Here is a 13,604-nt window from a genome sequence, read left to right as displayed (position 1 = left end):
ATGTCAGATTTTATTGTCTGTATTTTTATAGTATGAGAAATTAGTGAGAATGGCAGAATAGTTAAAGTGAATGATAGCTACTATAGACAAACTATGTAGCAATTCAAAATGTCAAGGCTAAAGCAATGTGAGTTACATTGTCTATTAGAATGCAACAAGGGACATACAGGTAGTCCTTGCTTAACAACCCTAATTGGGACCAGAATTTCCATCGCTAAGTGATGTGATTGTTAGGCAAAACATCACGTAACTGCACCACTTAGTGACAGCAGTTTCAGTAGTCCTGATTGCAGTTGCTGGGCCAGGACCACGCCATTGTTAGGTGAGGACCTCATGCTTCTCCTGCCCTGCCGCAGAAGGCCTCACATGGCCAACAGCTGCTTCATAAAGGACCAAGCCGGGCATGCCTTATCAGTAGTGGGAGGAAGAAGACAGCAAAGGTTGGGGGAGGGCAGGGTGGCCAAAAGGGCAGAGTTGGGGGAAGATAGGTGGGTGGAGGGAATTGAAGCACACCCTGAAGTCGTAAATGTGAGTGGGCTGCCAAGTGTCCAAATTTTGATCACGTGACTGCAGGAGCACTGCAATGGCCATAACTTCAAGGACCAGCCATAACTACCATTCATTCAGTGTTGTTGTAACTTCAAATGGTCACTGAACGAATGGTTGTTAAGGAAGGACTACCTTTATGCCTAAAAATACTTCATGTAAGAATGAGCAATTTGTAAAACTGAATGTGCAAACAACTGCAGCATAGGAAACTCACTGACTTAGATATGTATGGGGTAAAATATAAATGAGATAACTACTCAAATTCCAAATTTTCTTTTATGTACTTAAATAATTAACATTTGCTTAGGTTTTCTTCCTTTCCTGTTTTACAGTGCTTGAAAAAAGAATATACCATGGTTTCATTATCTTTGAATATGTTAATCTTATAATTTGTATGTACATATAATTTTTATGTATGTGAACTCTGTGACACTGCCTGAGTAAATTTTAGTTAGAAATATGAGTTAACAGGTGAATTTAGCAGGACAAATTCTTTTAACACTGAGGAGTCCTGAAGCATTTCTCATAATTCAATATAAACTGATGAGCCAGTCTGAAGCAACTACTTAAAACATAGACAGTAACCTAGAGGTTTATTTGTCCTGAAAGTTTTATGAACTTTCCAGAGTACAATGTTCATTTTCATAGAGGTATTGTTAACAAAGTTGCAAATAACCTCTGTGTATCTATGTACACACTGCCTTTTATTGTAGACTGTACAATTCGTTCAAGGAATATTTGTTGAAAAATATGATCCAACGATAGAAGATTCCTACAGAAAGGTATGTGCATTTTTAAAGTTATTAATTTACCTAGTACTTAATATGGTCTATCATTTAAAAGGAGTAAGCCTGGTAGGGTAATAAAGGGGCACGTGGAGCTCAGAGGCTATTGGCTGAAGGAATGGGGCATGGTAAAAAAAATGGGGGTTCAAGAAAAACCAGGAAAGTGCTATAAGATCATAATGCTGGGCAACGTAGAAGGAAAGAGAAGAATAAGACAATCAGCAACAAGATGGAGGGACTCAATTACAGTAGCAATCATTTTGGTATCATATTATATCAACCTTTAACAGCCTGCCAACTGCTTTTGAAATGGTAAGGGCCTAAACTTCTTGCATTGTGGGTATAACTAGTAAAGGCAAGAAACTATTTATGCTTCGGTACAAATTTGCTTCTGTTCTTTTGACAGCAAGTTGAAGTAGACGCGCAACAATGTATGCTTGAAATCCTAGACACGGCAGGAACGGTATGTAAAATAAAGCTAACTGTACAACTTTATAAATAAAATGGGAGGCTTTCAGAATAAGGTTTTGTTAGTATTTCTGATTTCAGGTAGCATGTAACTTAAAAAAACACAAAATATTTTTATCCCTGTTACTTAGTTAGAAACATACCAGGAACATTCCTGAAAAATAGGACTAATTTCAGAAGGAAAGAGAAAATGAGAGGATGTAAGCTATAGCAAATTAAGTTTTCTATTCAGTGTAGAAAGGTGATTGGATTAGCATTTAAAATTTCAGTTGCACTACTATCTTGATATTTAGTACCCATTTAAAAATGGTTTCAGATATTATATAGAATGTTACTATTCTATTGGCATTCTTTTTCCCCTCTCCATCATCTCAAGTTTCCCAGAACTGGTCCAAAAGATTGAAGGAATCCTTTGCGCATTGGAAACAGCTTAATATATTAGTTTGATATTCCTGTGCACACATCAGTGTTATTTGGGGATACTCCCTGAACATTAGAACAGTGATGTTAAATTTGATATTGTTTCTATCTGATTGAGCAACTTGAGTTCATTTAATGTCATTTCATCATTTAATAATAAATTATTAAGAACTAATGATCTTTGAAAAAAATAGCACTGAAACTTGAATGATTTGAAAGAAACCCCTTAAAAAGACAGGAACTTGAATAAAGATGGAAACATTAATTTCTTATTAAGATAATCAAAAATTTGTATCTGTCAAAGAGTAATATGACTCAATTTCTATTCATTTGTGATGTTTTAGATGAAAGGACAAAAGTGAACAAATATTCTTGAGAGCCAATACAGTACATTACATTACAGATAGTAGTATATGATCCACTTGTTATGTGAACTGCATCTTAAAAATTATTGTAGGTTCAGTTTTTTGCATTACACTTGTGTCATGGTTCTGATAATGGCAGGAAGATCCCAGCCCAGTTTAAGGGAGTTATCTAGCCAGGAGAGCAGGAATACAGAGAATGTAAATATGCAGTCATCTCCTACAGATGGGATGAGAACAAATGAAATGAAGATTTCAATTCATGGGGTAGTACTACAAAATGGCACAAAGGATTTGAAGCATGATTCTGCAATATCTCTCTTGTCCACTCAGATACTGTCAATTATTTGATATGCCTGCTGTATCTTGTATACATATAGTCCTCGAGTTACGACAGCAATTAGGACTGAAATTTCCATTGCTAAATGATATGATTGTAAAGCATGATGTCATGTGACCATATCACTTAACGACAGCATTCCTGGCACTCCCCATTGCTGTCATTAACTGAATCCCACCAGTCATTAGGTGAGGATGCACCCCGATCCAAGCCATTCCTGGCTTGGTCCCTCCCAGTCCCAAGCTGGTGAAGTAAGGGACTGCCTCCTCTTGAACTCTCTCCACCTGCCTATCTCCCCCTATCTCTGCCCTTTTGGCTGCCTCTGCTGGCCTTGCCACCCTGCGCTTGCTGGCCCTGCCAGCCTTGCCACCCCAGAAAGCTCCAAGCCAGCACCACAATGCAAAGCTGCAACTGCCGCAGGAAGCCCCAGCCCAGCACTGTAGTGCAAAGTGCAGCCACCCTAGGAAGCCCCAGCACAATTTGGAAAAAAAGAAGATGCGGCCTCAGGAAGAAAGCCTGGCACAGCCAGCAGGTGACTTGCCAAGGGCAAGGCTGAGCACACATCAATAGCGGGAGCAAGAAAACTGCAAAGGTCAGTTGGGGTGACTGCCACTTTGCACTGCAGGGCTGGGCTGGGCTGGGCTGGGGCTTCCTGGGGCAGCTGCAGTTTTGCACTGTGCTGCTGGGGCTTCCTGGGATGGCTGTACTTCATGCTGCAGTGCTAGGCTTGGGCTTCCAGGGGCAGCTGTTCTTCGTGCCACACTGCTGGGACTTCCTGGGGTGGCAGGGCCAGCGAGTGCAGGGCAGCCAGAAGGGCAGAGATGGAGGGGAGATAGGCGAGTGGAGGCAGTTGAAGTGCCCCTGCAGTTGTAAGTGTAGGCAGGCTGCAAAGTCCCCAAAATTTGATCACGTGACTGTGGGGGCGCTGCAACTTCGGGGACTGGGTTTAACTACCATTTGGTCAGCACTGCCATAACTTTGAACGGTTGCTGAATGAATGGTGGTAACTCGAGGACTACCTGCATAATAAAGAAATATTTCCTAGCCTGAATTATTGTCTCTGGAGGGAACTGTGAGGTTTGAGCCTGCTTCTGACTCCGAAAACGAAACTTATATGGAGTCAGAAGGGGAAAACGAAACTCATCAGGAGAGAATTGGAGAAGCTGAACCAGGAAGTGACTCAGCAGAGCGGGAGAATTTTCAAACGCAGATTGGACAGACTCCAGAGGGGGATTTGAATTCTCCAATCAGCACTCAAGACAGGAGAGCTGAGAAGCGTGAAATCAGAAGGCAGCTCGATTGGCTGCAGGAGAGAAAAGGCACAAAGGGATCGCTTTAAAAGGCAGGCACGCAAGGTGCAAGCTGCCGGAGACAATTGATTCTTTGAGCTCACAGCGTTTGCGGAAGAACCATTACCTGCGTCGGAAGCCTTGCCTGTAGCCAGAGGAACCAGCGCCAGCGTCGTCTTCCACCGTGGAACCATCTTCTGCACAAGCCACTCCAGTTGAGCCTCTCCTTGCCGTCCCTGCTGAGCACAGCCTTGCGTCCAGCTCCAAGCCTCATCGCTTTGCTCCAGCGCAATCCAGGTGTGCTCCCAGATTCAAGCCTTGCCTAGACTCTCCAGCCCAGTCCAGTATTGCTTCCAGTCTGCAGCCTCGCCTAGACTCTCCAGTTCAGCCCAGCTTAGCCTCCAGAGCCTAGCCTTGCACAGAGGTTCCAGTCCAGTCTTGCCTAGCCTCCACAGGTCATCCCCATCCTATCTGCATGCCAGCTCCAAGAACCTTGCCTCCAGCTTCTGCCTTGGCACGCACCCTAGCTTCACCGAGCCTGGCAGCTTCGATCAGAATTCTGCCTTGCTGAATTCTGCCTTGCTGTTCTGCCACAGTCTGATCCTGCAGCCTTGCCTGTTCATCCGTCATTGCCTGGGTGGTCTTGATTGAAATTGCTTGCCTTAATTATTCACCAGGACTTTACTGTTGTAAATAGTTGTTTTAAATAAAGAGTTTTGATAATAAATCTGTCTGGCTGCCTCATAGTCTGAACAGGACAGGAACCTGACAACTTGTATTCTCTCATTCTTTTTAATGAAAACATACATACACAATTACATATATATACACACATCAAATTATTTGTGTGTGTATTTATGTACAGTATATCAAATTGTTGTGTATATATGTGTGTGTCTCTCTCATGGTTGCATGACCAAGACAGTACTAAGTCAGACAACTCACTGGGGACAGTTCTCAGCTTTTAATACTGACTTTATGTTCCCAATAAATAGTTCTCTCTGTTTGAACAACAGCTGCTTATGTTTAGAATAATGGTGTTAAAAGGAAATTGCTCAGAACAAGTCAATTTGACTTTTTAAGCTCTGAATTCTCCATTTCTCTTTGTGTTACAGGAACAGTTTACAGCAATGAGAGACCTCTACATGAAAAATGGTCAAGGATTTGCTTTAGTTTATTCCATTACAGCACAATCCACATTTAATGATTTGCAGGATCTAAGAGAACAAATTCTTCGAGTCAAAGACACTGATGATGTATGCAACTTTCTAACATTCTCAGATATGATTAAAGGTTTCCCTAATAAATGCTGCCACAATCAGCAGATTTTTTTTTAACGTCAGCCTTTTGCAGTTAGGACAGAATAAAATGGGTAGTCATCTTCCTGGATTTACATTGCCAACAAGATCTTTCCCTACTCTCATAACAGTAATGGAAACAATACAAGTTCAGTACTAAAGTTTTAAATGGAGAGTAAGAACCCAATTGATCAATCACATTCTTGAAGGAGTGTTTTAAAAAGTGTAAATAAACTTACTAGTCAAAAATAGCAATATGCCTCTTAAAAAGCATATTAATTGCCATGAGAACAGAAAAAAATCTAGAAATTGAAAATTACCATGGAAAGTTCTGTAATATTACTGGCTTGCAATTTGGTGAAGTTGGTATCATACATACATGCATAAGTACATATCCATATGCAAAGCACAGAAAATGAGTAAGAAATAGAAAGCCAAAGAAATTAAAGGCATCAAATAAGAAAAGGAAATATGTGTATTTTATACCCTCATTCAAATATTTCACTACAACTTTCTGTCCTTGCTTCCAGCAAGAGCATACACCACTTCATAAATTTTATTTTGTTTACACATCTAATCTCTTTACCAACTCCATCAATGTTTCTTGGTTTTCCTTTCCTTGTGTGGAAAAAAAAAGTTGAAAGGTCCCCTGTGCAAACACTGAGTCACGTCTGACCCTTTGGGGGGACACTACTTTTGTGACATTTTCTTGGCAAACTATAGCAGGATGGTTTGCCATTGCCTTCCCCAGTCGTCACCTTTCCCAGCAAGCTGGGTACTCATTTTACCAGCCTTGGAAGGATGGAAGGCTGAGTCGACCTGGGCCAGCTACCCAAGAATCCAACTTCCACTGGGATCTAACTCAGGTCGTGGGAGAGTTTTGGTTGCAATACTACTGCCTACCACTCTGTGCCACACGAGGCTTCCCTTGCAACCCCTTCATCCTGCATTATTGAAAGAGAAATCCTGGGTGATTGATCCTTAGAGATGAATTAATAAAGTTTTAACTTTTAAAAAGGTTTAATTGGAACCAACATAGGCGTAGCTTTCAAAATGTGTCACCACGTTTATTCTTCCCCACAGATTTTGAGTGTTACTTCCTTCATTTTGCTATACAGTATCAACTTTCATAAGAGTAATATAATTTAAAATATTAATTTCGACTAAAGCTATTTTCTTAGGAATAATTATCTCCAACTATTTACTAAAGTTAGCACAGAATATAAATCCTGATTGTTTAACAAGACAGTAGGAATATTACCAGCTGGCATAATAATCCAGTTTATTGTATATCCTGAATATTTATGAAATTGCTATAAAGTTTTTACATATGTAGATTAAGATCTTTGATAATTGTCTCCTTTAATTGTCCTTTGCTCTGTTTGACTATATCTTTTGGAATTACCTTTTTCTGCCTGTGTGTACTATACATTATTTTTCTCTGATCATTTTTTGCACCATTTTCTTATATACATTTTTTGTTATCTACAGCCAGTTCATCATTTCACCAAGTGTCTTTTTGCATAAGTGAAATTACTCTGTTTTCCTTCCTTAGTTCCACTTTCCATTCATTCTGTTGGGACATTTATCTTCTAATACTTTTTCATACAGAACCCAGACTTCTTGATTTTTCATCATAAACAATGAATTCAATCATGCTTTAACAGTTTTATTTATGCATATCACAATGGCTAGTGTGATGATATACCCAAAACAAATGCTTGGTTGACATTTAAAATGATCTAACCAGGAAGCAAAGGAGTTGTCCTAAAAACTCCTAAATACTTCTTGCATAGTGTCAAAACAAGTACTACAGCAATTATTTTAATTTAAGTGGGGAATTTGAACCTATTGTAGAATGATTAGTGGATTTGAAACTTTTAAGAAAGCCATATTTTGAATATTGAGATGTGAAGTTATTTTCTTACAAACTTTATTTTAAAAAGTCTGCATCATAAGACAAAAAATATAGAAGACCATTGTGATGTAGTAGTTAAGATGTGGGACTAGGAGCAGGAAAACTAGGTTTTGGTCCTGCCTTAGCCACAGAAACTCACTGGATGACTTTGAGCCAGACTGTTGTAGGGAGAAACAGGAGAAGGGAGCAGAAGGTATGCCACTTTGAATTCCTGTTACAAAAGGCTGATACATATCTAATAAATACATTTCTTGACGTATTAAAAGATGTAATGTGATGGCTAGATAAGTCAAACTGGTGTCTGCAGAAAGCTGGGAGATTGTTTTGAAAACTATATAAGAGTGTGCAAATGGGGAAAAAAATGAAAATTTTGGTATATTTCCTTGAGTAACCTTAGGATCCATCATTCTGCCTTTGTAGAACCAAAGTTTGATCTAGAGGACATGTAAGTTAAAGAAAAGTCTGTTTCTCTCCCCCTTTCTCAGCTGGTCTTGGCTATCTAAAGAAATGAAATATTGATCTGCACATTCTTGCCTTGTAGCCACAACAATTTCATTAGACTTTTGTTTCCTGTGTACCAGTGCTTCCCAATGCTTGGTAAATTACCCAAAATTGGGTAAAAATGGTTTTTGTTTGGGTAATGACGCACAAACCCATTACCCAATCACAACAGGGACATTTGAACAGACTTAAAGTCTTTTACCTACGTTGGGTAAAAAGGACTTTCTGATAAGTGGTTTTGGGTAATGAAGGAAAAGGTTTGGGAAGCCCTGCTGTATACTAAAAAAGTATACAGTTCCTTCTGTTGCCCAGTCTGATAGCCGTGAGTGCCCAGTTTTATCAATTAACTTGGTTTATTTTGTGCTTGCTAAAGATCACTATGACTATTCAAAAACCCAACATCTATTATTAACTTTACTGTTTAATTTTCAAATGATTTATTTTGTAAATTCATCTTAACATGCATCTTTAAATGCATTGCTTTCCTTGTAATTCCCACTTTCTTGTTGGATAGTTGTAAATATTTGTCACTTAAGTCTTCAAATACATATTTTAACTGAAAAAGTAGAAATGACATTGCACAATAATAGCCATTCAGTAAATGATATATCATTTTTATATTTTTATATATATATTTATGTGTGTATGTATGTATATATATATAATGTTTTGCCATTTCAGGTTCCAATGATTCTGGTTGGCAATAAATGTGATTTGGAAGATGAACGAGTTGTGGGAAAGGAACAAGGACAAAATTTAGCAAGGCAGTGGAATAACTGTGCGTTTTTAGAATCTTCTGCAAAATCAAAGATAAATGTTAATGAGGTAAAGAGAATAAAGTATTTATAATACTTGTATTTGTCCAAGGCTCACATCTTCATCATTAACAGCATTTGTGAATGTTAATGGCCATATATGCTTTTCTAATCTAAAATGTAAGACATTTTTTTGTCAAAATGATGATTAATTCAGTGAGCTAGGTTAATCATTAATTTTAGTAGTACTTAAGCGGAGCCTGGGAATTCTGTTTAAACAGCACTGCTCTATTTTATGTCAATGAGTGTAAGCGGTAATTAATTTTTATGATGAAGTAGAGATTATTTAATACAGTGCTTTTAGTACATGCCCTTTTTAGAAGTTTAAAATTAGGATTTTGGATTATGAATTAACTTGCTTTTATAATGAATGAATGGTAGATGAATCACTTTTTCCCTAGTCTTTTTTAACTGGGAGAAAGGATAAGGGCACTTCAGCCTTGAGATTTCACAGAAGAGGAAAGCAAAAGCCTAACAGAAACTGGGGAAGTGGCCATGTTCATTTTGTATAAGTCTCTACAATTACAGAGAATTCTGGAAACAGTGTTTTTTAGTCCAGGAATGTGTAACAGAAAATGGGGTGGTCTTGTCAGGCAAATTGCATTTATGAAGCTCTAGCTAATGTCATGAGTTTTCATAGGAAATAGTCTTGGTATGTATTAAAAGCTTTGCTAAAATTCACTTTTTGATTTCTTTCACTTTAGAAATGTCTTCTGCTAAGATTAAAATAGGTACTATTTAAGGGTTTTAGAATAATATTTTTGTAGTGCAATTAGTTTCATTTCCTAAGTAAAACAGTAATCTTCACCAACAGTCAAGGGACATACAATGAATGTAACATTTTACTATGCTTCTAATCTTTTTTTTCTCCAGACTTTTTTCTTAACAATTGGTCATACAAACACATTGGGCAGATGCTGTTTCAGTGTGGGGATTTAATTTAAGCACTAAGAAAAACTATCACTTGCATTTGCATGCATTATTTTCCCCATTTTTCTCAGAGAACATTCACATTGGGTATTGGAGTTCTTTAAGCGAAAGAGGAGAGTCTTTGAAAAAGGTTTTGTTATCTGCAAACATACTCTTCTAGAAAGCATATGTCATGAAGAGTATATTTGAAAAGACAGGAAATTGTTGAATAAAGATTCTCAAATATCATTAATTGTAATACAGTGCTATATAATTTTATAGTAGGTCTATTCATTTCTTGAACAACACTTGGGATTTCATAGTTATGGAAATTTTGCATCTCAGTGTGTTTTCATATTAAATGAGAGAGGAAGTAATATGTACCTATTTTACTCTAACAGAAATGTTAAAATGTTATATAAGTGAAATGAGACTGCTCCTAAGGCTAATCGGGATTCAGTTTAATAGATTATAAGATATGCATAGCAGGATTTAACTTTTCATTATATCTTATATTTGAAGTGAATTCTTGTTTACAGATCTTTTATGACCTTGTGCGACAAATTAACAGAAAAACTCCTGTGCCTGGAAAAGCACGCAAAAAGTCATCATGTCAGTTACTTTAATACATGTATGTACTGTAGCACTGAGCCAGGTAAGTTTGCAAGTGGAACATAGCCTGCTATAAAAGTTACTTCTAGTGGTGAATTATAAAATATTCTCCTGTTGATATCTTTAAATCCCTCTTGAAGTGTTTCTGATCTTTTAACTAACAATATGCATCCATTTAATATGGTGGAAATTGTACACTGTTTATAGAATAGATTTTGGATCCGAATGTCCCTCTATGCAAATATAAAGGAAAAAGTTGTAATAGTTACAATTGTCCTCCTTCACGCAGCAGAACCCTTGCAAAGCTCCATGCTGTTCTGTTAGGTCCTTGGAGCAGTTTTTCAATAATTGTCCTAACAGTCAGAAATCACGCTGAGACGAGGAGTAGGTCTCTAGTGTTTATTACTGCTACATTAAATAGAATCCCAACAAACTGAAGAAGCGTGGGAAAAACCCAGACAGATAAACCCCAAAGTCAAGGCGGGTCTGATCTGTGTCTCTTTGAATGGCTGCTTAATTCATCAGTACTACGCATGCGTTTTCCCCCCTGGATAGAGGCCCCCTCCTGCTTGCCATCAGTACTCATGACAATAATAGGGAATTCTGCTTTGATATTTGGGCTATAAAAGTCATGTTAGATTTCAATAACTGTCTGAAAAAAAGAATTAAAAAACTCAAGTAAGAAAACAGTAATACTCGTAAGTAGAATTAGCAAGATGGCATAACTTGTATTCTAGTATCAAGTAGTCAACAAGAGTGAAAAGTAAAATCTATTTTGGGATGCATTAGAAGAATTACAATATCTTTAACCATAAATGTTTAGATATCAGCACAGATATTTCCTGTAATTATGATAAAATAATAATTAAGGAAATTGGAAAACAGAAAAATTATACGAAGAGTCACTGCTGAGTAGAACTTCACATTCAGTTGTGTGGTAAGCAGAAGGCCATGTATGAAAAGCGGACAGGGCTGGGTAAGAGCAAGGAGGGTAGATTTCTATCTGCCAATTAGCTTCTCATTGCCAGAAGATCTAGCAGCAGTAGAAAGAACAAATTAGTTAAAACTCCCAACTGGGTAATACCCAGTATCATCCTAGTGGACTTCACTGGAACAAGGGTACTTTCTCTTTCTCTCTCTGCCCCCCCAACCCCAAGCTCTCTGAAACAGATACTAATAAGGTAAGGTAGGTGTTCTCTCTCTGCCCCCCCCCATTTAACACCACAAACTATTTTTGTTGATGGAAGTATAGCAGTATTTATATCTTACTTTAAATTGTACTCCGCTCAGCAATTAAATATTTCAGAGCAGCTCACATCAATTCATAGGTTCTGTAATTATCTCCTGAAGTTTTAAAAATTGAATAGAATATTATTGTACCATGCTTGCTACATTATCCTGAAATAATAATACCTTCTATTTTAACCAGCAGCTGTTTGTTCTCCTAGTTACTAGCACAACCCAAAATAGCATTATAGTTTGGTACTCAGTTCTTTATCCAGGCCTATTATCCTTGGGGTGCTTACCTTCCTATACATTTTATTTTTGTTCTTTCTGTGAATTAGTTAAATAAGCTCCATTGCTATGTTCCTGTTTATTTACCTATGTCAGGATCTGTATAGCTAGTGTTTGAACTTTTATCTGTTGGTATCCACAAGCTAATGTTGCCAGAAGAATGGATTCCTCATCTCCTGCATATATAGATACATGCTAGAAGGTTTGGGATTTTATAGAAAAAAAATTGAGAGGGAAAAATGAAGAGACTAAAGAAGAATCCTATTGTGGGTGAATGGGATGTAGTCCTTCAATTTTGGTCTGGTAAAATTTCCATGTGCTTAATTTAAATAAGTATAATGTAAATAAAAGGGGTTACTAGTACATTTTTTTTCACAAAATCTGTTGGCTGCAAAGAGCTCTTGCAAGTTCTTGTTTATTGTGGATTCCATGCATGAGCAATTGAACCAAGTTTAATTGAACAGCAGTAGGTAACCCAAGTTACACAAACTAAAACTATTCTATACTTTTTAAAATGCAAGAACCCTTTAACTATTTAGGTAAACGTAGCAGCTAATTCTCTGTTGTTTGTCCTCGCTGTAGGTCTGAAGAACTGTTGCCGACTACAACAGTGCCAGCATTCCAACTTTATTAAACCTACCAACATCTTAAATGGACTTTCCTGTGGTGGTACCCTTATAAAATGGATGACAGCTACATCAGTTTGCACATTCTAATCACTTTCCAGTGTCAGAAGGGATTTTTACATATACATAATCTAAGTGTATGCAACTGGTAAAACCAGAGCCTACATCCAGTATTACCAGTGAGAGACATTGTTCATCTACCAATGTTGTACATGTATGAAACCTGTACTGTATACTGCAACAAACCCCATACTTCCTATTGGAGAGTACAATAATGTAAATCCTAAAAGCACCACTATTTTAGCATAATAAAAGAAAGTCCAAAGAGCGCCTATATAGACTACTCCAGATAACTTTGCTTCATTGGTATTTGTAGCTTATTGTAACTTTTTTAAGAAAAAATACAGGATCATCATTGTATTGTACAAAAGCGCTTTGATTAACACAACAGCTATATAGTTTTTTAATTTTAGGATAAAAAAACCTGTGGAGACAGTGATCTAGTCTTTAAAATGAGTCCTTTCAGTATAATGTCTGTCTAAAGACATTGCCTTTAATATCTGTTGGGAAGGAAATGTCCAGATTTTTCAACCTTTTATTGTATGTTTCCTTTTCCTTGTTTACATAGGGAACAGTGTTTATAGTTGTGTGTACAGTGGGGGTCTACAACAAGAAGTGTATATTTTAAAACAATTTTTTAATGATTTAACAATTTTTTGTAAATCATTTTTGGGCTTCTGCAGCTGTAGATTCTCACTGTGAATTCCCTTGCTTGCTCATGCATAAGTGTATTTGCAATACCAAATATACAGGTTTAGTACTTTTGCCTGTTAGTGATTGTTTTATATGTGTAACGTTTTGGTTGAGATGTTAAATGGTGGACGAGTACTGTGGATGTGAATGTGGGAAGTAATTTTAATCATGTGTAATTGGTCCCAAGGCCTAAGTTGCAGTAATTACCTTTTTGCAGATTTATTTAACAATGCCTTGTTGCTTTGTATGCATTGTTTGGGTGTAAAGATTGCGTGTAAAATCCAACAGGGAGCCACAGTATTTAAATTGACAACCTAATGTTACAACTGCTTTGAGGTGGCCAAATGTAAACTAAAAGCCTTAATTAAAAGTGGTGCAATTTTGTATGACTTAGCATCAGTAGTTCAATAAATTTGGATTGCCATGCAAGGGCTTGCATTACAA

General features: G+C 37.4%; 1 protein-coding gene across 4 annotated transcripts in view; it reads left to right on the top strand.

Annotated features, from left to right (window-relative positions):
- Positions 1 to 13,604, top strand: part of RAP1B (RAP1B, member of RAS oncogene family) — a 29,012-nt gene extending 15,408 nt beyond the window's left edge. For all 4 annotated transcript variants that reach the window (XM_063309189.1, XM_063309187.1, XM_063309190.1 and 1 more), the window contains exons 3-8: positions 1,263 to 1,331; positions 1,741 to 1,797; positions 5,329 to 5,469; positions 8,612 to 8,755; positions 10,194 to 10,309; positions 12,364 to 13,604. In XM_063309189.1, coding sequence (XP_063165259.1) covers positions 1,263 to 1,331; positions 1,741 to 1,797; positions 5,329 to 5,469; positions 8,612 to 8,755; positions 10,194 to 10,280 — 498 coding nt within the window. In that variant the 3' untranslated portion in view covers positions 10,281 to 10,309; positions 12,364 to 13,604. The remainder of the gene's footprint in view (positions 1 to 1,262; positions 1,332 to 1,740; positions 1,798 to 5,328; positions 5,470 to 8,611; positions 8,756 to 10,193; positions 10,310 to 12,363) is intronic.

Source organism: Candoia aspera, chromosome 7 (genome assembly GCF_035149785.1).
Source record: "Candoia aspera isolate rCanAsp1 chromosome 7, rCanAsp1.hap2, whole genome shotgun sequence".
Lineage (NCBI taxonomy): Eukaryota > Metazoa > Chordata > Lepidosauria > Squamata > Boidae > Candoia > Candoia aspera.
This window is presented reverse-complemented; position numbering and strand designations above follow the sequence as displayed.